The 27425-nt window shown below is 46.9% G+C and overlaps 1 protein-coding gene across 1 annotated transcript in view; it reads left to right on the top strand.

The window, feature by feature from the left end:
* LOC100384503 (uncharacterized) overlaps positions 1–27425 on the top strand; it is a 71656-nt gene that overhangs the window by 7976 nt on the left and 36255 nt on the right. Inside the window, exons 6-14 of the mRNA NM_001352024.1 lie at positions 3333–3534; positions 3858–3945; positions 4022–4147; positions 5109–5135; positions 5238–5309; positions 9323–9429; positions 17404–17552; positions 17750–17972; positions 24895–25123. Of these exons, the coding sequence (NP_001338953.1) occupies positions 3333–3534; positions 3858–3945; positions 4022–4147; positions 5109–5135; positions 5238–5309; positions 9323–9429; positions 17404–17552; positions 17750–17972; positions 24895–25123 (1223 nt within the window). The remainder of the gene's footprint in view (positions 1–3332; positions 3535–3857; positions 3946–4021; positions 4148–5108; positions 5136–5237; positions 5310–9322; positions 9430–17403; positions 17553–17749; positions 17973–24894; positions 25124–27425) is intronic.

The raw sequence follows: 27425 nt of genomic DNA, 5'->3' as shown, positions 1-27425 counted from the left end.
GAAGGAGGTCGTCGAGCTATGAACGGGTTATCCAAGTGAGATCCGACCACCCTTCGGTAGGGTTAGGTCTTGGCGAGTGGTCCCGCTGGGGGCTCGACCCGCTGTAGGCATCTCATTGAGTACTTCCTTATTCGATCCTGTATCGGCCCTTTGGTTGGTCTGGCCGACCAAACAGGGGCCCTGTGGCCACCCTGTCAGCCGGGTTACCGCAGGAGAATGTGAGGTACGACCATGGACGTGGGCACGAGCAAATGACTTATGGGCCAGTCACCTAGCTTGCGGCTCACTGGGAGTTTACTCGGTCCACCCCCCGCTCTACGTGAGAAGTTGGGGTGAGCTTCGGTTTTTTACCTGGTCGATATGAGGTTGTTACTGTGGTGGCGCGGTAAAAGAGGTGGCCATCATGACGCCGTTCGACGTCGGTGGCTTGATGGGACGTGAAACAGCCCATTCATCGTATTGGGTGCAGGTGGTGTGAGGGGTGGTTAGCCACCTCGCCCGTTACTGGTGTACCCCCGGTGGTGATGCACTTCTGAAGCCGTGATCAAGCTAGAAATCGACCCTGAACACAACTCAAGGTCATCGCTTAGTATTGTACCCTCGGGGCTCCTACTTTGTTGTGCTCAACCTTTTGAATCATGTAGCTGGAGCTTGCCAAGCAGAGTTTTAGGAACCAACCCTTAAGTTTGGTTGAGGTCCGGACCTTTAGGGACCCAGTCCGAGGTACTAGGACAGCTGTCCTAGGGTGGTGGAGGGTGTAGCCTTACGGTACAGAACTAGGCTAAGCGGCTACCTAGCTCCGGACCACCCCCGAGAACGTGGTCCTTTCCCTTGGCTGGAGGTCCCTAGCAGTTCAATCCTCGTTCAGCACCAAAGGGGGCCCAAACTAAGCGACAAGCTAGTTACATGATCACAACAGAAGTCAGAAACCACGTGGGGGTTAGAGGAAACAATATATGTAAATTGAAGCAGGAAAAGGAATTGAACGGAGAGCAAATTCTTCATTCGTAGCTGAATTTATAAGAGTTAGGCGACGGACACCATAGACCAGGTTTATGAGGGCGAACCTCACCGGGTACAAAAGAACTGTGCGATGGATTCCAGAGACCGGGTTTATGAGGGCGGACCTCATCAGCCGGATCACAGGTAAACACTATCCTATTACGAAGGAAGAGTTCACTCTCATGCTACCTTTTGGATGAATGGTGTACGCGCCCCGCCAACCGCCCGAGTGATGACGGGCGTCAGACTTCTTCGGTTAGGCGGCGACTTGGGCCGTCCTCGTAAGTGTCGAGGTTGGAGCTTGGCTGGTGGTCGAAGATGGCAACCTCGTATGCCACGAGGCTCGGCTGATGATCATCGTGGTGGACCACACAAATCTTGGCGCTGCCCTTGCAACCCCTGGCGCGCCCGATGTCGGCGAGCCGCCACGGATGCTGTCGGAGTGGACGAGGCGGGGTTCGCTGGTGACGGTGGCGAGGAAGTCGAGAGAGCCGAACATGATGCGGCTTCCTGGAGCGAAGCTCTTGCCGCCGGTGAATGCTGAAGTGCGAGCCATTGGAGTGGAAGTCATGCACAGATGGCGTGATGGGGTGGTTAATCGCCTTGCTTGTTATTGGTGTACCCCCTGCGGTGATGCACTTCTGAAGCCGTGATCAAGCCAGAAATCAATCCTGAACATGGCTTAGTACTATACCCTCAGGGCTCCTACTTTGTTGTGCTCAACCTTTCGAATCATGTAGCTGGAGCTTGTCGAGCAGAGCTTTAGGAACCAACCCTTAAGTTTGGTCAAGGTCCAGACCTTTAGGGACCCAGTCCGAGGTATTAGGACAACAATTCTAGGGTGGTGGAGGGTGTAGGCTTATGGTACGGAACCAGGCTAAGTGGCTACCTAGCTCCGGACCACCCCTGAGAACGTGGTCCTTTCCCCTGGTTGGAGGTCCCTAGCTATTCGATCCTCGTTCAACATCAAATGGGGCCCCAAACTAAGCGACAAGCTAGTTACATGATCACAACAGAAGTTAGGAACCACGTGAGGGCTAGAGGAAACAATATATGTAAATTAAAGCAGGAAAATGATTGAATTGAGAGCAAATTCTTCCTTCATAAATGAATTTGTAAGAGTTAGGCGATGGACGCCAGAGATTGGGTTTATGAGGGTGGACCTCACCGAGTACAAAAGAACTGTGCGATGGATTCTAGAGACCGGGTTTATGAGGGCGGACCTCACCGGCTGGATCACAGGTAAACACTATCCTATTACGAAGGAAGAGTTCACTCTCATGCTACCTTTTCGATGAATGGTGCAGGCGCCCTGCCAACTGCCCGAATGATGATGGGCGTCAGACTTCTTCGATTATGCGGCGACTTGGGCCGTCCTCGTAAGTGTCGAGGTTGGAGCTTGGCTGGTGGTCGACGATGGCAACCTCGTACGCCACGAGGCTCGACTGATGATCATCGTGGTGGACCACACAGATCTTGGCGCTGCGCTTGCAACCACTTGCACGCCCGATGTCGACGAGCTATCACGGATGTTGTCGGAGTGGACGAGGCGGGGTTCGCTGGTGGCCAAAATCACGTGGATTGGGAGCCGAAGGTCCCTGCGCGCGGGGGTAGAAGCCAGGTGGTGGCGGTGGCGGTTACACGCGCCAAGACATGGCTGGCCGTTGCGGGTAAAGATGCGGCGGCGATGGTCGGCTGGGCAGAGGGGTGACCGCGGAGGTAGGTGGGCGCGCTGTGGAGGGAAGCCGGCGCTGGGGGCCCGGTGGCCCACCAGCGGGGGAGGTGCTCTGCCATGGCAGCTTAAGGCAGAGGAGAGAGGGAGGGAGGGTGAGAAGAGAAGGGAGGCTTGATACCATGTTAGAATAGAAATCCTAATCCTAGCTAGGGTTGTGATGCCGTATTAATAGATAGGAATGTATATGGTAAGCCCATTACGGTTGAGACACACACATACATGTCTAACACTAATAAACATTAAGATGTCGCACACATTCATCAAAAGGATCTCAGACGACTCACCAAAGTATGAAAGCCAGTTAGAAAATGGATTCCTATTTGAAGAGTGCTTGCGCGCATGGATAAGCTCACATTAACCCGTCAATTTTGGATTCAACTCAGGATTTTTCTTTGGAAGTTTTGGAGGATGCATGAGAAATGGTCCTCTTGTCAGGGATCTGAAACATTGGAGTTGCATGCAAATATTAAGTTATTGGGGATTCCTAACAGGCTGATAAAAGCAGCAGACTTCTTAATTTATCTGCATTTTGCTGTGCTGCAGCAGTTCTTGGACTTCTAGTTTTCAGATTGATTCCATTGGTCTTCTTCCACAGTTTACAAGGATCCAGGAAAAGAGACGAAAAAGAAAGACAGTGAACAGGGGGATATCAAGAAATGCACTTCGCCTGTAAGATGCTATTTTATTTGCACTAAGTCTGGGTGGAGGGGGGATGAGGCTTATATTCCAATTGACAAGTGCCGCAAACTGTTCATGCATATCCATACTGCTCCCACCATTGCAAATTATATGAAAAGGTTTGTCATCTAAGCTATTAAGCACAACCAACCATGTCTGTTGATTCTTCCTAGGGCCAAAGGCACCTCAAGTGTTCTGGTTGATGATAAGGATGGAGGGAACTACAAATTCTGTTACATTGATATAACATTGAGTTTTCAGAAAGTAGTCGAAAAGTGGTGCACTAAAAAGAGTGCCAATACTTTCTGGTTGAATAACATTGAGTTTTCAGAAAATAACTGAAAAGAAGAACTGACAATATGATGTTATTGATTTCTACATTGATATGCATCCTCCACCTTCTGGTATTTTAAACATATGTTCTTTGCTTGGAGCGATACAGGTTTCATTTGATACTTTCCAAAACTCTAACACTGGATGTTGATTTATCGACAATTGACGTTATACTGATTGATGATGAACCTTGTCGGGTAATTATTTTCTTCCTCTCGAATAGTGTCTTATTACTATTGAGCATGCAACTTTTATATCAATGTGGTATTTCAGGACGAGCATGGGAACATTGTTATGCTAGATGGGAAGCGTTTGATCCATACTGATGGGACTGGCTTCATATCTGAAAATTTGGCTAAGAAATGCCCTAGCAGAATAATCAAAGGAAAGAAGTCAAAAGTTTGTACGCTTGGCCCTGTGCTTGCCATTTTCTTTACAGAAACTTATTACTAATATTTTAACTTTATGGATGATATGTGGGGGTTCTACAGATGGTTGTGATTTTTGATTTTTTATGTTCTGATGTGTTATTTGTGGGTGGAACTCAGCATAAAGCCTAGTCGTGCGATGGTTGAGGCCCCAGCCCTCATTGGCGTAGTTTGCCAGCAAAGTCAGGGAAGAGAGGAGATATGAAAAGATTCAACCTATTACTTAATTGTTCTGAGTACATGCGTATACCCAGTGGTGATGCTTGTCCAACAACAGCCTATCCTTGCCTTAGGAGTATTGCTGACCCCACATGACAATTTATCAAGCCAACACATTCATACCAAGTATGACATAGTCCCAAGCAATTTATGTAGGCTAGAGTTAAAACCTAACACAGGCCACTAGTAAAAAGGGGAAAACAAATAAAAGAAAGCAATATATGAGGCTCAGTAATATTGATATTATTAGAGGGCCTAAAGTGTGTTCATGGTTTAGGCATGTGAATAGCTGCTTTTCATGCACTCCTGTCCAAGGGTGATTCTTTGGGTATATTCCTTTGTTTCAAGTTTCTCCACTTCACATATCAAGTTTGCTGCCCCATGAATAAAGTTTTTTTTTTCAAGTTTGGCCGACGCCTACCTCTCCTTATATTATTTCTATGCCTTATGATTGCACTATTCGCTGGCACATTGAGGCCTCCTCTGGACATATCCATACAAACCACAATATGCCATGGATTTCTTTTGCTCTGAAGTTGTTCAGTGGACTGCTTCTTTCCATTCCTCCGAAATTGAAATGCTTATGTAAATAAAGGAGCATTTATGGAAATCACTCCTGCATATGTATGCCTCTGCATTCAGTATGCAGTAGTTTATGGTAAAGGTTCATACAACTGTCAGTTAATATATTGATTGTTTCTATCCCTTTTCAGGTTTATATGCATCAAGGTGAAACAACGGTGAGTTCCAAGTTCAAAGTGGCATCATTCTCAACATTGAATTTGTATATTATTATGCATGTGCTTATTCTCTGTTTTTATATCTTCTGTTCTTTTCTCTAGCCTCTTCTCATGCAGGTCCGTCTTTTTTATAATGGATATGCTGTAAAGGGAACTCTGCTAGTTGACAAAAGGGTATGCATTAAGAATGATAGAAAGGCTAATTGTTCATATGTAGGAGATATGGTGTTACACATATATAGGCAAGGATAGTTGAGGGTTTATAGAAACAGAACCAATCAACGGAGATCCTTGCCTAATAGAGATCAATATATTATCAACGAAGATCCTTGCCTAATAGAGATCTATCTATCTATCAACAGAGATCCTTACATAATAGAGATCGATCTATCTGTTAACGGAGATCCTAGCCATATAGGCATGCTATACAGGGATTCTAACACCCCCTCAGTTTGAGCGTCCCATGAGACGGTGAGATTGGTATAAAGAGAAAAATACTCCCCTGTACTCTAAGCGTCACCTAGGACATTAAGACTAGAGCGGAATTCTGATAACACTGTGGAGGGCAGACCCTTTGTGAAGATAACAAACTAGGAGGTCATCGGGACATAAAAAACTTGAATGTCGCTGTTGGCAACTCGCTTGCGGACGAAAGGGAGATCATGCTTCATGCACTAATGTTGATCTGGTTTGGTGGAAAGGCAGACCACACTCACATTGTCGCAATAGACCAGGGTGCTCTTGGTCAATGGATTATGGAGTTCCTGGAGGGGTTGGCGAGCTAACAAACTTGTGCAACATTATTGGCAATGACTTTGTACTCAACCTTAGCACTAGACCGGGAGATTTTGGGCTGGCGCTTAGACGACCAAGAGACGATATCATCATCGAGGAACATCACATAGCTCGCCATGGACTTGCGAGTGTCGAGACAATCTGCCCAATCAGTGGCGGAGTAGACAACTAGCTCACTAATAGTAGAGTGTCGAAGGAGAAGGCCATAATCAATAGTGCCCCAAAGATAGTGTAGGATACGCCTAACAATAGTCACGTTAGGTGGTCTGAGTAGCACTCCATAGGTCCTGAGTTCGAATCCTAGCGGGAGCGAATTTCAGGCTGAGGTTAAAAAAGGTCACTCGCTGGTTCCCCTGGTCATATGCACACGAGATGGACTGACATATGGGGGGATCCTCGTGTAGGGGTTGGGAGGACTCAAAGCACGTGTAAAGATCTGGCTTATAGGGGGCGGACACAATATGCGTAGAAGGGCACCATGGGTGAGGAGAAAGGACCGCGTGGTTGTCGAACTTATGACCATTGTCGCACTGGACGCTTTTGCTGGTGCAACCAAACTAGGTACGAACTAAAGAAATAAAATTAGCTAAGGTGGAGAAGGTGTCAAACTTAAATCATTGAGGAAAAGTCTAGAGAAAGTGTGAGCAATCATCTCAAACAAGGAGATAATAGTTGTAACCATACACACTAGCAATTGGAGAGGTCCACAGAGCGCAATGTTCTAAGTCGAATTTTTGGAGAGCACGAGAGGATAGATTAGGGAAAGGAAAATGAGTATAGCGATCCAGTTGGCAAATATGACATAAAGAAGCACCGATGCTTTTATTGCAAAGAATAGTGGATGACCTAGCAAGGGATGAGAGGGTCTCAGAGCCAGTATGACCGAGGCGGCGATGCTAGATGGAAGGTGCAGCACGAGAAACCACGACAAAGGCGGTGATAGTGGACAGCCTAGGGAGTAGAGGGGCCTCGAGCTATTGCACATGATGATCAAGTTCCTGGAGTTAGACCCTTCGAAGAGAGGCCAAGCGGGTTAAATTCAATGGAATAATTGTTGTCAGTGGTAATCTGGCAAACAGAAAGGACATTCTGAATATTATTAGGAGGAACAAGAATATTATTAATATAAAACGGTCTAGGAAGAACTGTATGATCGACATATGTGATAGGGAGAATGGATCCCTTGCCAACAATGATGGAGGAAAGAGACATGCAATCAGGAGGTCGAATCACGGAGACATTACCAACATTAGGTGTGATGTGGTTGGGAGCGCTTGTGTCCATATAGTCGATGACGGCGGGAGGGTTGAGAGCCACTGTGCTAAACAAAGATTGCTGATCCCAAGGACTAGTCAAGGGCGGCAGCCAGGCGACGATGTGACCTATTGTGGAGTGTGGGGGAGCTACTATATGGTCGGCGCTGGAGGCAGTGAAGGCGTACAAATCAAGCTAGGAGGTAGGCCATATGGGGCAGTAGCGTCAACCAACAACGCCTGCTATGTATAAGGCTGTTGTTGATGCTGTCCACGCTGCTGCTGTTATTCGTGATGCTGTTGCCGTGCACCCAGGGTCGGTACATGCCACATGGTGATCCGTCTGGTCTAGGGGTTGTAGATTGATGGCCAGGGTGTGCCTCTCTAGCTGCCACCACCATTACCACCATTGACATTGTGGTGACAATGGCGTCTGCTAGAGCTGGAGGAGCCTCCAAGATGCTGTTGTGGCTACTTCGACGCAACAGGGGTGGAGGTGGCGCCAGACTATTGCTGTTGTGCTAGCATCGAGGTGGCATGGAAGGCATTAGAAGCCAAGGTAGAGGCCTCCTCAGCCATGGCGAGCTCCTCGAGTAGAAGGTTGTTGCGGATGGCCTGAAATAGTGGGAACGACGTGGTGCGCCCGATGAAGGTCTTCATGTGCTCGAACTGCTTGTTGAGACCTTTAAGGGGGTTGAGGACGAGCGCATGATCGGGCACGACTTCGCCAAGGACCCTTAGGGCATTAGTCATACCCTTGAACTTGTAGCAGTAGTTGTTGATGGAGAGATCACTTTGGACAAAGGTGCGAAAAGAAACATCGAGGTGGAGGGCACGAGTCTCTAGGTTGTCCAAGAAGTGGTCCTTGATGGTGAGCCAGGCATCCCAAGCCATGTCGGTGCAACCCATGTCGCTGCAACGGGATCCCCTGCAGCTCGATGGTAATGGTGTCAAATAGCGAAGGTAGTACACCATTGTCCATGCGCTGTCATACAGGGGAGGTGTAGGCGGTGTCGGTGAGGACATGGCTATTGAGGGTGTAATGCTCGAGGGTGAGGAAGACAAGATCAAGCCACCGAAGGTAGATGGTGGAGAGGGGGTCTAGGACGATCGAGACGAGCGATCGGATGTTCGCCGGTGGGAGAGGAGAGTGGAGCGTGGCGGCTAGGGTAGGGATAGGCGGAAGCTAGGGCCATAGGATCGTGACCGTCTTCTGATAACATGATAGAAAGGCTAATTGGTCATATATTAGGAGATATGGTGTTACATTTATTATAGGCAAGGATAGCCGAGGGTTTATAGAGATCGATCTATCTATCAACGGAGATCCTTTGCCTAATAGAGATGGATCCATCTATCAACGGAGATCCTTGCCTAATAGAGATAGATCTATCTATCTACAGAGATACTTGCCTAATAGAGATCGATCTATCTATCAACGGGGATCTTAGTTAATCAACAGAGATCCTTGTCTAATAGAGACCGATCTATCTATCAACGGAGATTGTTACCTAATAGAGATCGATCTATCTATCAATGAAGATCCCATCCATACAGGCACGCTCTATAGGGATTCTAACAAAGACTTTAAGAGTCTGTATATTGGTCTCTCCAGTCACCAATATATGACTATATATGACTGAAGGGAGTATGTTACTTACTTCCAAAATCTAGCTGTTTTACTTGGCAATTGGCAGGTTTTGCATGGGAATTGTTGTTTGGGGACCTTAGTTGATTCTAATATCTGTTTATCCTTTTTACATTTCTACACCGTGATCACTTCCTTGTATAGTGTCAAATTTTTCCGTTGCTCTCATGGGAGTTCATTGCACTAGTGTGATTGAACTGAAGGGATACCGTTTCCGAGTAGTTTAGTCTTTGTATTATTCTAGGATCGGCAGATGGAGCTGTTGTACAAGCCCAACTGATCACTAATGTATGTGGTTTTCTTTTTTTCCCCTTAATGTCGTGGATAGAAAAATGTACCCCCTCCCCAACAAAAAAACCCAACCTTGTGACATTTCCCTAACAAAGTATATGCTATGATATTTATTTGTAACGTAGTTTTGAAGGGTGTGGCAATCTTTACTTCTTAACCTAGCTTACCTAAAACTGAGTATTCTTTCTTTTCAATTACAGATTAGTAATAATACTATTGTGATCCGACCATCAATGGTAAAAGTAAAAGCTGACCCAAAGTTGTGCCGGATGAAGTCTCTGAGTTCTTTGGAAATAGTTTCCACAAGGTATGTCTAGAAATATTTTGAGTTTTTGTAATGCTGGATTTAGGTATTAAAGTGCATACTTATTGTCCAGCATATTTGAATATTTGGGATTTCATATACTTTTTTTTTTGTTGTAGTTGTTGTCACTAACCTTGATTAGGCGGAATAATTACCCCCTCGGGTACTGTAGCATATATATAGGCAGACCATAATATATGGGCCTTATGGGCCTTAACACCCCCTGTCAAACTCAAGGCGGAAGTGGAGGATTTGAAGCATTGAGTTTGAGTAGATGAAACTGATGTTGTGCCCTAGTTTGTGCTTTTGTGAAGAAATCCGCAAGCTGTAATTCTGAGGGCACATATTGAAGATCAATGGTCTTCTGATGACAATGAGATCTAGTGAATGAGACATCAACACCAATGTGTTTTGTGAGTTCACGCTTCACTGGATCATGACAGATTTGTATAGCTCCAGTACTGTCACAGCGAAGAAGTGTAGGCGAGTCACAAGAAACACCTAGATCAGCCAAGAGCCAACGAATCCAGATAATCTCAGCAGTAGTAGTAGCCAGGGCTCGAAGTTCTGCTTCAGTACTAGATCTAGATACAGCAGCTTGCTTCTTGGATTTCCAAGCAACAGGGGATGATCCAAGAAGAATACAGTAACCAGTGATGGAGCGACGATCTGTAGGATCACTGGCCCATGTAGCATCAGAGTAAGCATGAAGCTGAAGTGGGGAATTTGAGTCATAAAATAAACATTGTGTTTTTGTCCCCCGTAAATATCTAAGCACACGAAGTAGGTGCCCATAATGAACTGATGTAGGAGCAGAGACAAACTGACTCAAGATCTGAACCGCATGAGCAATATCTGGCCTGGTGACAGTAAGGTAAACCAAGCTGCCAACAAGATGTCTATATCGAGATGGATCCTCCAAAGGTGTCCCATCAGTCGGACGAAGAGATAAGTGAAGATCCATAGGCGTGGCAACAATGCGAGTATCACTAAGACCAGAACGATCAAGAAGGTCTTGTATGTACTTGGCCTGAGAAAGATAAATACCATTTTGAGTCTGCAAAACCTCAATACCCAAGAAATAACTGAGTGCCCCCAAGTCAGACATTTGAAATTCCTTACTCAGAGACGCCTTCACATGAGCAATATGGTCTGGATCATTGCCTGTAATCAACATGTCATCAACATATAGTAATAGCAACGTGCGTCCTCGTGAAGAAACATGAATGAACAATGCAGGATCATGATCACTAGAAGAGAAACCACAAGCCTTGATGACAGAAACAAATCTCTCAAACCAAGCACGAGGAGCTTGTTTGAGACCATACAAGGCTCGACGGAGACGACATACATGTCCTGATGGAACCTCGATCCCAGGAGGTGGATGCATATAGACTTCCTCATGTAGGTCACCGTGAAGAAAAGCATTTTTGACATCCATCTGAGAGATAGTCCAAGAAGATGAGGCTGCAACAGCAAGTAAAGCTCGGACAGTAGTCAGATGGGCCACAGGTGCAAAAGTCTCATCATAATCAATACCCTGTGTCTGTTGAAAACCTCTGGCCACAAGACGAGCTTTATATCGCTCAATAGACCCATCAGATTTGGTTTTAACCTTGAAGACCCATTTGCACGTGATAGGAACAGCACCAGCAGGTAACGGAACAACATCCCATGTACATGTGCGATGAAGGGCATTTAATTCATCAGTCATAGCAAGCTGCCACTCAGGTATACCAGAAGCCTCTTTATAAGATGATGGTTCAACAATGACTGCACCAGCACGAGAAAACCCATAACGTTCGGGAGCTGCAATAGTGCCACGATCACGAAGATGATACCCCTGATTAAAAACAACATGAGAATCATCATTGTTAGTACAAGTATCAGCAACAGGATCATCATCAGGACTGGCCATGGGAGTAGAGCGAGGACGACGAATGTAAGTCTGAGTGACAGGTGGTTTGGAAGAGTAAGACTGAGATGGTGTGAAAGTGGAAGGTGGTGTGATGGGAATAAGGACATCTGTGGTAGAAACAGTAGGTGGTGATACGGATGAAGTTTCAGAAATGGGAGGAAGGCTCATGAATGAGGTAGACTCTGTGGAATAAAAAGAAGAATGAGTGGAAGAGTTGTAAAAGAAGGGACGATTTTCATTGAAGCTCACATCTCGAGAAATACGTATGCGACGAGAAGATGGATCATAACATCGATAACCTTTATGTTCAGGGCTGTATCCAAGAAAAACACACTCAACGGATTGAGCAGTCAATTTAGTACGTTCACGAGGTGATAATAGTACATAACACATACATCCAAAAACTCGAAGGTGGTCATATCGTGGAGGAGTTCCGAAAAGAACTTCACCAGGTGTTTTGCCAGAGAGTTTGGATGATGGTTGTCTATTGATGAGGTAAACCACAGTAGAAACGGCTTCACCCCAAAAATGTGAAGGGACAAAAGAAGATATCAACAAAGTGCGAGCAGTTTCTATAATGTGACGGTGTTTGCGTTCAGCCACACCGTTCTGTGCATGAGCACCAGGGCAAGAAAGCTGAGCAAGAGTACCCTCTGAAGTCAAAAACTGGCGGAAAGTATCAGATAAATATTCACCACCAGAATCAGAACGAAAGGTTTTAATATGAGTGGAAAATTGAGTGTGAATCATGCGAGCAAAGGTTTTATAAATAGAAATCAGCTCAGAGCGGCGTTTCATGAAATAAATCCAAGTGTAGCGAGAATGATCATCAATAAAAATGACATAGTATCTATATCCACCTTTTGACACAAAAGGTGCAGGACCCCAAATATCAGAGTGAACCAAATCAAAGGGTTCAGCAGAATGAGAATCACTAGTAAAATATGGAAGTTGTATTTGTTTTCCAAGATGACAACCCTTACAATGAAAATCAGACTCAACCGAAGTATGACCTAAGCAACCTGACTTTATTAGAGTAGACAATCTAGATCCACACAAATGACCTAGACGATGATGCCACTGGGCAAAAGACGCAACAGAAGCAAGGGTAGCTGAAAGCACATGAGCCGGAGATGTAGCCAAGGAAGGAAGCCGCAAAGAGTCCAAGATGTAGAGGCGAGGAGCAGCTCTACGGCGATGGCCAGTCCCAATCACTTCCCCTGTGCGAAGGTCCTGTACAAAACAAGATGAGTCATCAAATCCGACAAAGCAATTATGATCCGTAATTTGACCTACTGAAAGAAGGTCCATAGATAGCTCAGGAACAAAGAAAATATTAGGTACTGTAAAGTGTGGATCACAAAGAGAACCCTTATGAGTAATGTGGCATACAGTACCATCAGCTGTCTGCACTGAAGCACCATTTGTGACAGGTGTTGTAGAAGCCAACTTTGACTGATCAGATGTGACATGAAAGGAGGCTCCTGAATCAAGTACCCAGGCCGACTCTGAAGTACAAGCGGACGAAGTGGCAGCAACAGCAACTGAGCCTCTAGTAGATGGTCCTGAACCACGACCACGAGCAGCACGTCGTGCACGGAAATCAGTCAACTTCTCAGGGAACTTTACAAAGCAAAGCTCAGATCGATGATTGGTCTTGCCACAATGATCACAAGGCTTAAAAACATTCTTAGGTTTCTGGGCAGCAGCCAATACACTGTGAGTATTAGTACCAATAGAAGACAAAGAATTAAGACGAGTCTCTTCAGCAAGTAAATCAGACAATGCCTTAGCCATTGTGAGAGTGTCAGAACCCTGAAGTAAACGAGCACGAAGAGAATCAAACTCGGCCCGAACGCCCATAACAAATCTGTAAGTGAAGAACTTCTCAATAAACTGATGAGCCGGACACGGATCAGCAGTACAAGCAGGCACCATAGATGTCAAAGCACTCATCAGACGATCAAAGGCTGAGTAGTACTCATCAATACTCATATCATTTTGCTCAATAACATGTGTCTGCTGCATGAGAGTGTGTAATAGAGCACCACTGTCCTGAACAAAACGCTCCTTCAAATGAGACCAGATGGCTTTAGCAGTTTTAAATTTAGACAAACTCATAATCATAGACGGTTTGACACTGTTCACCATAGCAGCCATCACTTTACCATCATTAAGTTGCCATGTTTTGATATCAGCAGCATTGCGACGATCATCCGCAAGTACTGGTGCTGCATCAGTCAAATGAAAGAGTAATCCATGTCCCCTGAGTGCAGTCTCAACACAGAAAGCCCACTCTGGATAATTTTGGCCATCAAGAGTGATATTGACCACAATAGCATTTGTCGCCATATTGAATTCAATGAAAATCAGGAAGAACAAACCGGAGGAACCGCAGCTGACAGCAGTCAAAGTTGGACGAGTTGACGGAGTGCCTGGTCGCGGAAGACGAGTTGGACAGTCTGCCCGCAATGGCAGCCACCGGCGCACGGCGCAGATGGCGACGATGCAGGGCGCAGCAGACGGCGGCGTAGATCCGGATCCGCAGACTGTTTTGCGGCGTGATTATCGGGTCGATGGCAGTTGCACAAATCTTCTCTGCAGCAACTGTTTGTGGCGTGCAACAAGTGGAGGCAGGTGCAGACGGCGGATGACGGCTGCCGGGGATGGAGGAAATCGCGGCTGGGCGCAGCTCACGCGGGCAGAGCGCGGATCCGCCCAGAACCGCCTGCGGCAGAGGCACCCGCAGCAGAGGAAGATCCGCCCGTGGCAGAGGCGCCCGCGGCAGAGGGAAGCGCGGCTGGGCGCAGCTGCCCAGGGATGCCCGCGACAGAGGAATGAAGGGGCGGGTCCGCCCAGATCCGCCCGTGGCAGAGGCGCCCGCGGCAGAGGGAAGCGCGGCTGGGCGCAGCTGCCCAGGGACACCGGCGGCAGAGGCGGGAAGGGGCTGCTTCCGCGACGGCGGACGGGCAGCAGCTGGAATCCGCGAGGACGGCCGCGGATCAGGACGGTTTCTGCGATGGTGGACGTGCAGCGGCCGGATCTGCGCGATGGCGGACGGGGCAGACGGATCCGCGGAGGCGGATGTGAACAGGGGCGGCGCAGGTGGAAGAAGGGCCGCGACGGCGGCGAAGGAAGGCCGCGACGGCGGCGAAGAAAGACCGCGACGGCGGCCGGGAGCAGACGATGGTGGCTAAAAAAAAATCTAAGAAACCCTAATCGTGACCTCCTCTGATACCATGTCACTAACCTTGATTAGGCGGAATAATTACCCCCTCGGGTACTGTAGCATATATATAGGCAGACCATAATATATGGGCCTTATGGGCCTTAACAGTTGTAACCTCAAAATTATTTTGGTTTCTTTTTTACTCTGTTTTGTGGCAAAACATAATTGGTTTCATTATCTCTTACTCTTATATCCTAGTCTTGTTGAGGCAAGACCATCACAGTTAGTTTTGCCTTTGTACTTATATTTCAAATTGTAACTGTTAACCACCGTTAATGTTAAAAATAGTGTGTTGTGACAATTTTTTTCTCGAATACGCAGAAGATCTGCGTATCAATATATTAAGAGAATTGTATAGAACCCAAACAACAACACAACCCCACCAAACAGCCAAATCACACACACAGAAAAAAAGGGAAAAGAAGATAAAGACACTCGCCAAAGTCTGCAAGGACCAAACAGTCTCAGACCAACAAACTAACTAATGCTGGACCCAAGGGTGAGGAGATGTGAAACCCCTCGAGCCCTAGCTGAACACCAGAAATGTTTTTTCTCGAAAGCGCAGGGGAACTACGCCTTAAATTATGTTAAGAAGAGGAAAGGTCAGTAAAAGACCGAAATACAAATACGCTCCTTACGGAGGCCAGAAACAAGCATAAAGAAATAAATCCATGAGGAAGAGTCTTCAGACGACCGGCAAGGGAACAGCCAAATAGGAGAGACCCTTGGCTCCAGCTAGTTCCCAAAGGCTTCTCTCATCATAAGTCTGCTTCAGGATTTGAGAAAGGCTGGGGGTCTCTCTATCAAACACACATCTATTGCGGAGGTTCCAAATCTTCCAGGCTCTCAAAATGATGAGAGAATCCAGCCCTTTCTTGACCATTCCCTGCACTGCCTTTGCAGCCCTCTTCCACCACTCCAAGAAGGATGTGAGGCCAGGCTGTGGAGCCAGGGCGTGTAACCCAAATTTCTTTAAAAGCATATACCAGAAAATTCTTGTGAAAACGCAGGAAATAAGGAGGTGGTTCAGGGTTTCAGCCTCTTGATCACAAAGAGGACACTTGTGTGGGTGATTCAGACCCCTTTTGGCCAATCAATTAGTAGTCCAGCATCTGTTGTGTGCCACCAACTAAATGAAAAAAACGACACTTTGAGGGGGCCCAAGATCTCCAGATTCTTTTGTAGTGATCAAAGGTAGCAGATCCTAAGGACAGACCTTTATATGCTGCTTTTGTTGTGTATTTGCCATCTAAAGCAAGGCTGAAAACACATCTATTATGTTGGGCTGTAACTCAATCTCTGAGAGGGAATCCTAAAGCTTTAGATATTCTACCAAGACTCTTACTGTAAGAGCCCCCTTAATGTCTGAAATCCATCTCCTGTTTAAAAGTGCTTCTTTCACCTTCCTTCTCTTAACAATTCTTTTTGGAATTGAGTTGTACAGGCGGGGGGCAATGTCAGAGATTATAGTGCCATGCAACCATCTATCATCCCAGAACAATGTTTTTGATCCATCCCCAACCTCAGAAATCAGGGCCATAGAGGAAAAAGCTCTGGCTTTGTTTGGGACCTGTATGGGAAGGCCTGCCCAAGGCCGCCCTAGATCTGTTTTCTGTAGCCACAACCATCTCATGCGGAGAGCCCAACAAAGCTCTAGGAGACTAGAGATTCCCAAGCCTCCCAGCTAAAGGGGTCGACACACTTTTCCCCAGGCCACCAAACAATGTCCTCCCCTTGCTTCCTTTCTACCTCTCCATAGAAAACCTTTTCTTATCTTATCAATTGCATCTAAGGTCCATTGAGGAATGTCAATTGCCATTGCTAAATAAACCGTCATGCCTGTGAGAACATGTTGCATCTGAATTCTCCTTCCTGCTTTGGTCATCAAGTTAGCTTTCCAGTTGGGGAGTTGATCTGCAATTCTTTCTACAAAGGGCTGGAACTGCTGCCTAGTAGAAAGCTTATGCAAGGATAGAGGGAGCCCCAAATACCTGCAAGGGAAGGTTGCCATCTCACAAGGCAGCAAGCTCTGAACTTCCAACAAAGTCTCCTCAGGGCATTGGATAGGATAGACATTTGATTTCTGTGCATTATTTATGAGGCCAGAAGCGTCTCCAAAAAGTTGCAGGATGTCTAAAGTAATAGAAGTTTCTTCAGCAGTAGGATGTAAAAACACGACCACATCGTCTGCATAAATAGAAATCCGATGGAGCTTCTTTCTTCTAGATAACTGTTGTAGCAAACCTGCTTCTTCCTCTTTAGAGAATAATAGGCCAAGGACATCCATAACAAGGATGAATAGCATGGGGGAAAGAAAGTCTCCCTGTCTAAGCCCTCTCCTATGGGCTACCGTTGAATCCCTAATGAACACTAGAACTCCATGCAAACTAGGCGAGATCCCATCAAATGCACATCGATTGCGGTGATTCCAGGTTGCCCATGCTCTAAGGATGATATGGAATTGAGACCTTTCCGGACTGGACCATCCACTCTTTCATTAGATTTGGGCCATTATCTCTTACATATCAACTTTTGAATTGGTAGCTGCATGGGGTTTTGTTGTGTTAGCATAACCTCGTCTGCAGTTTGAGACACTTCCATGCATTCAAGAAAAATATGAATAAATAATTGTAGCATTTAGGGGTGCTGGCGAGACAGTCACTAATTGTAGCATTTATGGAAACCTCGTGTGTGAGTGCGCACGTGCACGTGCTCTGTTGGGCAGGGGGTGTTCATCATGGCGTGCCTTATGCCCTTATCTGAAGCACTTTTGGCAAACAAGTTCTTTTTTGGTTCAAAACAGATAATACCATTTGTGTTTATTTATCAGCCATCAATCCAATAGGACATCAACATCAAGGATCTTGATTGCGTTGCTTCACTATGGAGGAGTTAAGGCAGAATATTTTATGGAACTTCTACATAATGCAATTGAAGGGGTTAATAATGCTCGTTATAGTTTCAGACACGCGCTGAAGCGTAAGTTCGAAACTTCAAATCAATAGGTTTCCATATTTTTCATTGCCTACTTTTATTGTTTGTGCTTCCTTGTGTTGTAGATCCTATGCTCTTATTGTTCATAACTTTGTACATGTTCTAATAATGTATTTATAATCTTTTTTCACTTGCCTGTTCGTGCATTGATCAAGGAATTCTTTTTTATATGGTTCATGTAGTTGCATATGGATATGCTAATATGGAGGATTCAATGTTAGAACGCATGATTCATTCTGGAATTCCACTAGAAGAACCATACTTGCTATCTAGGCTGAGTTTTATGGCCAAACAGGAAATGAAAGTATTCAGAGAAGGAAAGCTACCAATTGATGAATGCTATTATTTGATGGGTACAACAGATCCTACAGGAACGCTGAAACCAAATGAAGTTTGTGTGATACTGTAAGTGGTAGCATCATCTGTATGTTTTATATGTGCCTCTGAAGGCGTTTGCCAATATGTTTTATTGTTTCAAGGATCCTCCATTTATTGATTGCCAACTTTACCATTTAGTTGTACTTGGTAACAATGTGATTATGTTAATAAATTAGTGATCATTAATAGAACAAAATAGCTTTCAAACTCTATTGGGTGGATATAAGGTTACATATATAGACTGGTAGCATAGGGTTACAACTCTAACATGCCTCTTGGGCCGAGCTCTAGTCCAAGACATGATTACATAGCACACACAGTAAATATCTAACACCCCTCAGTCGAAACTCTTGCCACGACATTTGTTGAGACTCGATCAAAAATCCGAGAACACCAAGGAGCACATGCCCTTGGTGAAGATGTCGACAAACTGCGAAGTTGTCAAAACGTGGAGGACTTGAACATCCCTAAATGATGATGTGCTCACGGACGGACGGAGTGGAGATCAGTCCCGACATGCTTCCTGCACTGGTGCTAGACAGGGTTAATGGAGAGGTATACCACACCGACTTTGTCGCAGTAGACGAGGGTGCTCCTGGTGAGGGGGCTGTGGAGCTCATGCGGGAGTTGCCGGTAGACCTAAGCATGGGCTACCCAACCCGACCCGACCCGCCCGAAAAACCCTAACCTGACCAGTGCAACGGGCTGATACGAGCCATAGTTTTTTAACCGCAATAATCCACGAGCCGGGCACGAGTCATGATTTTTGACCCAAAACCTGACCCAACCCGAAAAACCCGATCCAAAGCTAAAAAACTCGACCCAACTTGAAAAAATCTGACCCGACACATCGAACAGGGAGACACGGTCCAACCCGACCCAACCCGATACTAGGCAAGGGTCGGGCACGAGCCGTGCCAAATAACCCATGACCCGAACTTGACCTAACCCTAACCTGACCCGACCCGACGTTTGAACAGGTCTAGTTGCCGGAGCTAGGACTCCTCAGCCACACTATTGGCCACTGTGTGGTACTCGACCTTGCTGCTTGAGTGGGAGATCATATGGTGTCGCTTCGATGACCAGGAGACGAGGTTGGCCCCAAGGAACATGACATAGTTGGAGGTGGACCTACGTGTGTCCGGGCAGCCTGTCTAGTCAGCGTGAAAGTAGCCTAGGGGGGTGAATAGGCTAAACCTGAAATTTTCAACACACACTTCGAAATAATCGTCAAATAAACAGTTCAACTGGTGCAGGCCGGTTCAACCGCTATTAAGCCGGTTGAACCACTCTGAACCAGTCCAACTGTGAGATAAGATCTAGGCTAAGAACAACATGGAGACCAATGCGAGATTCTTTAAGAAAATAGCTCTCGGGATAAGCTAAGGATAAACGGGGAAATCTGCGTGGATGAAATCCACAAGATCCACACACAAAATACCTCGATCGATGTCTTCTTTGCCAAAGATGAGTTACAACGATTTGAATCAAAGCAAAGAAACAAAGACATAAGGATTTATCCTAAGGTTCGATCACACCACAAAGGTGCCCTACTTCCCGTTGAGAAGCCCACAAAGGTAAATGCGAACTCTTTCTCAACTTTGCTCAACGAGCGGGTGATACAAACTTCTTGGGGTCGTCCATAAGTTTGGAGACTCCCAAGCAAACTCAAACTGTTAAGGAACTCGAAGGTTCCAAGAGTAACAAATCCGCATAAGAGGTGTTTACAACGAGTTCAAGAGATGAAAAAGGGGGAGGAGAAGGAAAACCAAGTCCGAACAAGAACTCAAACCTCACACCAAGGACCCTTTAATCAAGCGATGAAGTAGCGATTTGGGGCGTTAGAGAGGAGTTGTGAGCTTTCGTCTCTAGTTAGGTCAGCAATTAATTCGTGGAGTACCCAGAGTGAATGAGGATAGAGACACAAGGGGATATTTATAGAGGTCTCTCAAAAGGTGCTGACAGTTGGAACTTTTCTGCGTGGAAAGCGGTTAAACCGCCCCCAGTCGAACTGTCATGGACCTTCGGGGATAGATGTCTTCTCCGGCGAGGTTATACCCCCTGCCGCAGGCTTGGTTCTAGGGTAGCAGCCCTAGGCGCTTGAGAGTCATTGCAAGAGAGAGAGATTGGTTTGATAATATATTCCTTATTCCTTTGTCTCCTGCGTACAGGCCTATATATAGGCCACCGGTTGACCAACTAGGCAACCACTAATTAGGCAAGTGACTAATTGGAATTATCTCCCCAACAATTTAGGTCTATCAATTTAGCCACCAAATCAGTCACTTTCCTTTGCCATGCCTTCCTTGCGCGCGCTTTCGTTTGCCATGCCTTCCTTGCGCATGCTGCTGCCAGCGCCCGTGCCTTCCTTGCGCGCGCTGCTGCTAGCGCCCGTGCCTTCCTTGCGTGCGCTGCTGCCAGCGCCCCCTGCGGCCTCTCGCTTTTGGCGCGCATAGGTGCGGCCCCACATGAGTGATCGCTCCCTATGATGCCCATGACATCTCCCCCTCCCTTGAGGACCAGCTCGTCCTCGAGCTGCCATAGACTTACCTGACACGACTTAAGGTTAAGCTTTTACATCACGGCTTACCTTTATTATTTAAGACGAAAATACAAAATAATTGTGGAACTAAAATATAAATTTGAACTGCAGCTATGTCCTCGTGTCCTCTTGGATCCCAAGGAAAGAGCTGAACTGCGGCCTTCACGTTGGATGAAAGGTGGAGGAGGAACCAACCCGTTCTTATGTTGGGTCTGTCCAGCACCAAGGCAGGTGCCCGAATGAAGGAGACGACCCTCTTTGGCCGTGCAGGGGGGCTGCATACCCAGATCTCGACTTCTGCAGGGGGTTCAAAAAGTATAGACGAGACCTGGTGGTTGGGTGCGCAGGCTGTGAGTTGGTGCAGCGATGAGCTGATCAGCAAGTGCAGCTTCTGCACCGCCCGCCTAACAAGGAAGCCGCACACTGCGGCTTGCAGGCGCACCACGACCTGCTCATGTGATGACGGCCATGCGGTGGCCCTGGAGGCCACAACAAGGTGCTTCTCCCCACGAAGGGACTATACCTGGCGGCGTGCCAGGAACTCTCGCGCTGCCGTCTGAAGCTGCACCGCTTCTTGGAGTTCCTTCTCTGTCTTCTTGTCGGTGGAACATCACAACGAACTGATCCCACTTCTCTGCGAAACGACCAAAACTCTCTTCGAGCCGAGTGAATGCATCTGGAGTTGGAGAGGGCGGGTGGGAGGGCGTTGCGGCGGCTGATGGCGCGGCGGCTGGTGGTGGTGAGGGATGGGCGGCTGGTGGTGGTGAGGATAACCTGGAGCTGATACTAGGTGTCATGGACCTTGGGGATAATTGTCTTCTCCGGCGAGGTTATACCCCCTACCGCAGGCTTGGTTCTAGGGTAGCAGCCCTAGGCGCTTGAGAGTCATTGCAAGAGAGAGAGATTGGTTTGATAATATATTCCTTATTCCTTTGTCTCCTGCGTACATGCCTATATATAGGCCACCGGTTGACCAACTAGGCAACCACTAATTAGGCAAGTGACTAATTGGAATTATCTCCTCAACAATTTAGGTCTATCAATTTAGCCACCAAATCAGTCACTTTCCTTTGCCATGCCTTCCTTGCGCGCGCTGCTGCCAGCGCCCGTGCCTTCCTTGCGCGTGCTGCTGCCAGCGCCCGTGCCTTCCTTGCACGCGCTGCTGCCAGTGCCCTCCGCGGCCTCTCGCTTTTGGCGCGCATAGGTGCGGCCCCACATGAGTGACCGCTCCCTATGATGCCCATGACACGAACCAAGTTCAAAAAGTTTAGTCCAACTAGAAGTCAACCAGCAAAACCGGTTGAACCGGTTTTTGAGACAGGTTCAACCGCCTGTCCTGCATTCTGCCAGTCTGACTGGCACACAAAGGTCAGAACGGCTAGCAGACCCTGACACCGGTTGAACCGCCCCTGGGGCCAGTTCAACTTGTTTTAACCAGAGAGGTCTGTGGAGAAAACCCCGGTTGAACCGCTCGGGGCCGGTTTAACTGGTTCTGAGTAGAGAGCTCCTCTACTCAAAATAGGGTGAACTGCCCCTAAGGGCAGATTCAAATGTTTTTGAGCAAGGAGGTTCTCTAACCCCCAAAACCTCACTCCAGTTGAACTCACAAAGTGTCCAAAAACTTTGGTTTTCGAAATAGCTTTTGAAATTGAGATACTTGAGCTTTGCAAACACATTTACCTTGGCAGATTCTTCTTAATTGTACGGTGTAGACGACAAGCTCGGTCAGCGAGGAATGTCGAAGAAGAAGGTTGTAGTCAAGATTACCTCGAAGGTATCGAAGAAGCCGCTTCACAACGGTAAGGTGCAGCTCCTATGGACCATGTGTTAGGGGGGCAGGACGTGAATCAGAGCCATTCAGCTGGAGAGTGACAGAAAAACGAATGGTCACCGGGTAACCCATCGCCCTTCTTCCTTCAACATCGCCCTCAACGGTCTGGATAGGCTCGACGATCCACAGCTCCCTCGAGCTAGCAATGGTCGCAGAATTTACACACCAATTAGAGCATCTGAAAGCCGACATGTTCACCAAATTGACAGTTTCCTGGTGCACTTGATGAGCCGAGGCAAAAGAGTTGAGCATGTGCTCCACCGTGGCAGTCTCCCAAGCATGAAACTGTATACCAACAAGCTTGAACTCCACCAGCTGCGGCAGCCGGGCTCCAGAGGCATCCAACAACCTTGACCATCATCTACAACTAATTGAGAAGGAGGGAACCCTAAGGATTGGCCATCTACTTATGACATCTTCCACCAAAACCAAGCTAGGTAGCACCAACAAGATTTATTTTTTTTCTCGAAAGCGCAGGAGAACTGCGCGATATTATATTAAAGAAGAAGGATAGTTACAGCACCAACAAGATTTAGCATGTGCCATCTTCCGTAGGTAGCACTAAGGTCGATTCCTCCACTTCTAGACGAGAAGCAAACAACGCCACAATTTCCCCATCTTCGACTTCCCTGTCACTTATCACTGAGAGAGATAGAGCATGCCGGAGATCCTCCTCAGTCGAAGAAAAACGCTGACACCAAGGACCATTAACTTTAGCATCAAAGCTAGGCCACCCATCCTCCCTAGCACCATGGTAGACAACATCCAGGGTCGTAGGGGTGGGGAACGCTTGATTGCATGCAACCCACTGCGACAAGGCCGAGCAGCAGGAGGCTCCTTAGGTAGGCGCCCGACCGGCTCTCCACCTCTCCCCTGTCGATTTCACCAAGCCACCTGAGTCCCCGTCTGACGGAAAGACCAGATGATCCCAAACCGGGGGCTTTGGGGCAGCAATCGTCGGAAAAGAGATCATCTTCCACACCGAGACCAAAGAGCTGGTGCTCGTAGGGTTGCACCGCAATGACACCCGCTTCGCCCGGCAGACAAAAGATTGGTGGTCGGTTGCTCCACAATGGAAACACCGCACCAGAGAGCGGCAGGCCGAGGCGAAGTGAGAGGTGAAGTGATCGCTCGCTAGGAAATTGAAACAACAACCCACTAATTCGAGCGACACTCTTCTTCTTTGGCTGCTTCGCTCCAGCTTCAGCCTATCCTTCTTAGCCCGCCTTGATTCCACCACAGTCCAACCCTCCGCATCAGCATGGACAACCGATAGCCCGTCGAGGCACAGGTCGCTACACATGGCGGCGGGCACCGGACGACAGAAAACTGTCTTGTCGCCTCGAAGTCTCCTTTCTCCCAACCGCCGGACCACCCAGGGAGCCGACACCCGCCTGCTTTGGTGCAGTGAGGATCACATCTTTAAAGGAAGGGCGCTCGTTAGGGCGACCGAGTAACTCCAATGATTTCAAAAATTCGGGGCTGCAGTCCAACCAGCACTCCTTCGAACGACCAAGCTGCTTGACTGGTGCCGCTAGCAGACAGAAAAGAGAGAGAAACCGGTGCTTGGGAGGTGGAGCCTGTCAAAACGGCGGTCTGGGTGTCCGCTGGGCCTGGAGTAGGCACCAGCGTAGGCTTGTGGGAAGGGGAGGGGAAGCACCGGGAGGGGAGGAGACGGTAGGGGATGAGGCGCTAGCCATACTAAAATTTCATCCATACTCTCCTGCATCAAACTAGATGCAGATCCTTGACAACAGTGAGGAACAGGGTGACATCAAGTTTGCTAGCTGAAACGAGCTAGCTCGAGCTTTTTCATGAGCTGAGCTAGCTCGGTATCCAGCCCTAGCCCTTTGAGCTAAATTGTTCTTTATTTTCTCTAGTCAATCCTATTTGGTTATAGTTGAAAAGGAAAATATCCAAGTCAGAAGCAAAATAGTGAACTGAACTTAAAAGATGGAGATATTGAAAACTTGCATTCTTTTGCATGGCTAGCCTCCTACAGAACATACATAAATACACAGTTATTAATTATTGGAGCATGTGTAATATTTGACAGCAGGCTTTATCGGTGAACTCTGTTTTGAGGCCCTCAAGATCACGAGTCTAGTTTTCTCTCTTTGTAAAATTGTATCTAGACTAGAGTGTGTGGGTTTGTGTGGAGTTTGTATGAGGTTTTCTTTTTACCTCACCTTTTCCTCTTAATATAATGATACGCAACTCTCATGCGTTTTCGAAAACATAACTTAAAAGATGAACAAATAGATGTGGGCATCTGATTCTTCATAATATTGGGGGTATCAATCAAATTAGAATAGCTTTTCAGTTTTGAGTGCAATATTTTAAACAAATCTAAGAAGTGGGTTGTGGAAAAGGCTTATTACTATTACAGTATTACCTCACATAAAAAGGAAATGTTTTTATGCTTCACAGGAGATATTGAAAACTTGCATTCTTTTGCATGGCTAGCCTCCTACAGAACATACATAAATACACAGTTATTAATTATTGGAGCATGGATAATATTTGACAGTAGGCTTTACTGCTGTCTATTGCTGACATTATGTCCTGCTAAACAGTGACAGCGGACAATACTCTGGAGATGTTCTTGTGTTTAAACATCCTGGGCTACATTTTGGCGATATACATATCTTAACTGCAAGGCAAATTGATGGACTAGAGAAGAATTTTATTGGATATTCAAAAAATGCAATACTTTTTCCTACTTCTGGACAAAGATCATTGGCTGATGAGATGGCCAATAGTGATTTTGATGGTGACGAGTTCTGGGTCTCAAGAAACAATATGGTCAGTTCATTTCTGTTTGTTTTTATAAATATTTTATTTTACCACTGCAATGCCACATCTGTGGGAGGTGATCTGAGGGGGTTGCTGTGGGAGGTCGCGGGGCGTTCGGCCGCTGGTTTCGTACCTATGGTGTCTAGTGTCATGTCAAGAGGTAGCAGCATGGAGATGAGAAAAAAGAAGGGGGGAGTGAGAGTATGAATTGGTTGTAATCACTTTGTTATTCCTTGACCATCTCTGATTATAAAAAGGTTTACATGCGAAAGGGCCTCTAGTTGAGTTGTTTAGGCGTAGCACTTCTCAGCTCCTAAGTTTGACACTGGTGAATACAAGCAGCCTAGTAGCGTGGCGGCCTTCCTGATGGTGGAGCTCGATGCGGTCACGATGAACAGAGTTCAGGACTCGATCAACGACCATGAGTGTGCCCAAGAGAAGTTGGCCGTTGTGAAGGGAGGTGTGGGAGCGCGGCGGTGTGAAGGAGGGGCATCAAGGGAGCAGGGGCATCAAGGGAGCAGGTGCAGGAAGGGTCGCACCGCCAGGAAAGTGGCCAGGGCAAAGGCAGGGTCCCTGACGGCGGGAGGAGAAATGCCTTGAAGAGCCAGAGCCACGAGCGGGGCGGGGAAACCGAGAGTTGCATGGGCTATGGGTGAGGGAAGGCTTGCCGGCATGATAAGCATGCGCGCGGCCAGGGGAGCAAGGCCGAGGACGCCAGTGGGCGCGCGCACGGTGGAAGTTGTTGGTGGTGCTCGGGGCGAACAAGGCCGCGACACCAGGGGTCGGGGCACGCGCGACGACGCCGGACAGAGCCGTTGTGGGAAATGGCAAGGGCATCGTCGCTGTTGGGGAAGTTGTCGGTTGCAGTAGGGTCAAAACAGTTCGTGACGAAAGGCACGTGGGGACCGACAACATTGGGGAAGGGGAGGGGCGCGGTTGGCGGAGTTGAGGCGGCCGGCGACGCGCCAAGGATAGCCGGAGGGAGAGGAGCGCCGCTGGCGGCTAATGAGGAAAAGTGGCGTTGTGGATGGCTGGAATCAAGCGACGTCATGGAGAGGCGCCGATGTGGGTAGGGCTGGGCATTCAATTTATTAGGGCAATTCGGTTCGGTCTATTCATGGTTATCAAATTTCGGGTTCTGAAAAATGAGAACCGAAATTTTCAAAATATTTTTTAGGAATGGAACCCGAATAGACCCACAATTTCAGTTCGGTCTATTCGGTTGGCCAAATAGACCCAAATAGTAGAGAATAATATCTTTTGTTTTAAATATATACAATGAATAGTTAATTATAAGTACTATTTGTTGGATACTTGATATCAGTCGTCTAGAGATACTGAAAATCAAGGCAACACAAGTTAAAGATGAAGACCTTCGTCCTGGGTTTAGGACTCCCCCGAAGTGTAAACACGAAGGACGAAGGTCTTCAGACAAGAATGCATAACAGAGGTGAAATGTAATAAAATGGGACAGATGAATAATATACGAGAACTTATCTCTATTGCCTTAGTATTCTCAGTATGTCTCTCATTACATTAGACAAATTTACAAACATACCTTCGGCTCCTGAACAATGGGATGCACGAAGGTTCTTCGAAGGCTAAGCACTATGAAGTTATGGCCCTTGTAAAAGCTATCTTATGTAGGACACTGTTCATCTATTTATAGGGGAGATGAACTGCCTTAGTATAGATTTACAATAATTCCCATCAGTTTTTACATAAGTCGTTTACAAATGACATCAGAACAGTAATGTATTTTCTTTGTTCTCAGCTCTGCAAGTTTCAACCTTCGCCGTTCGTTAGCCTCCCCTTCTGGGCTTGCTCCCGAAGTTGCTGCTTTCAGCCATCATCTTTGTTGCTTACGCATAGACGAAGCGCCTTTGTGCACTTCTTTAGCCGAAGCTTAGCTTCGTCTACTAATGAGAATATTCCTGAAATACACTTGTTAATGCCGAAGCAATATGTTAGACAAGTCATTGTTTCTTCGCTAATAAGTGATCTTCGGCATAAGAGGCCCCAACACTATTATTGCAACAAGTGACTACAAAAATTAGCATATATATATATATATATATTAAGATGACATCATAATTTTTTGCTAATAGGTTCATAAATCACATAATAATATCATCACATTTTAAGAGCTTTTTTATATTTCGAGTTTCAAAGGTTAGAACTGAACCCGATCCCATACCCCGAAATATATCACATATAGGAACCGAACCCGAATAAACCGACAATTCGGTCTATTCGGGTTCGGGTTTCAGTTTTAAAATGCCCACCCCTAGGTGTGGGGGACGAAGCCCCT

This window comes from Zea mays, chromosome 2 (genome assembly GCF_902167145.1).
Source record: "Zea mays cultivar B73 chromosome 2, Zm-B73-REFERENCE-NAM-5.0, whole genome shotgun sequence".
Taxonomy (NCBI): domain Eukaryota; kingdom Viridiplantae; phylum Streptophyta; class Magnoliopsida; order Poales; family Poaceae; genus Zea; species Zea mays.
The sequence above is the reverse complement of the archived record's forward strand: the minus strand, read 5'-3'. Positions and strand labels throughout refer to the sequence as shown.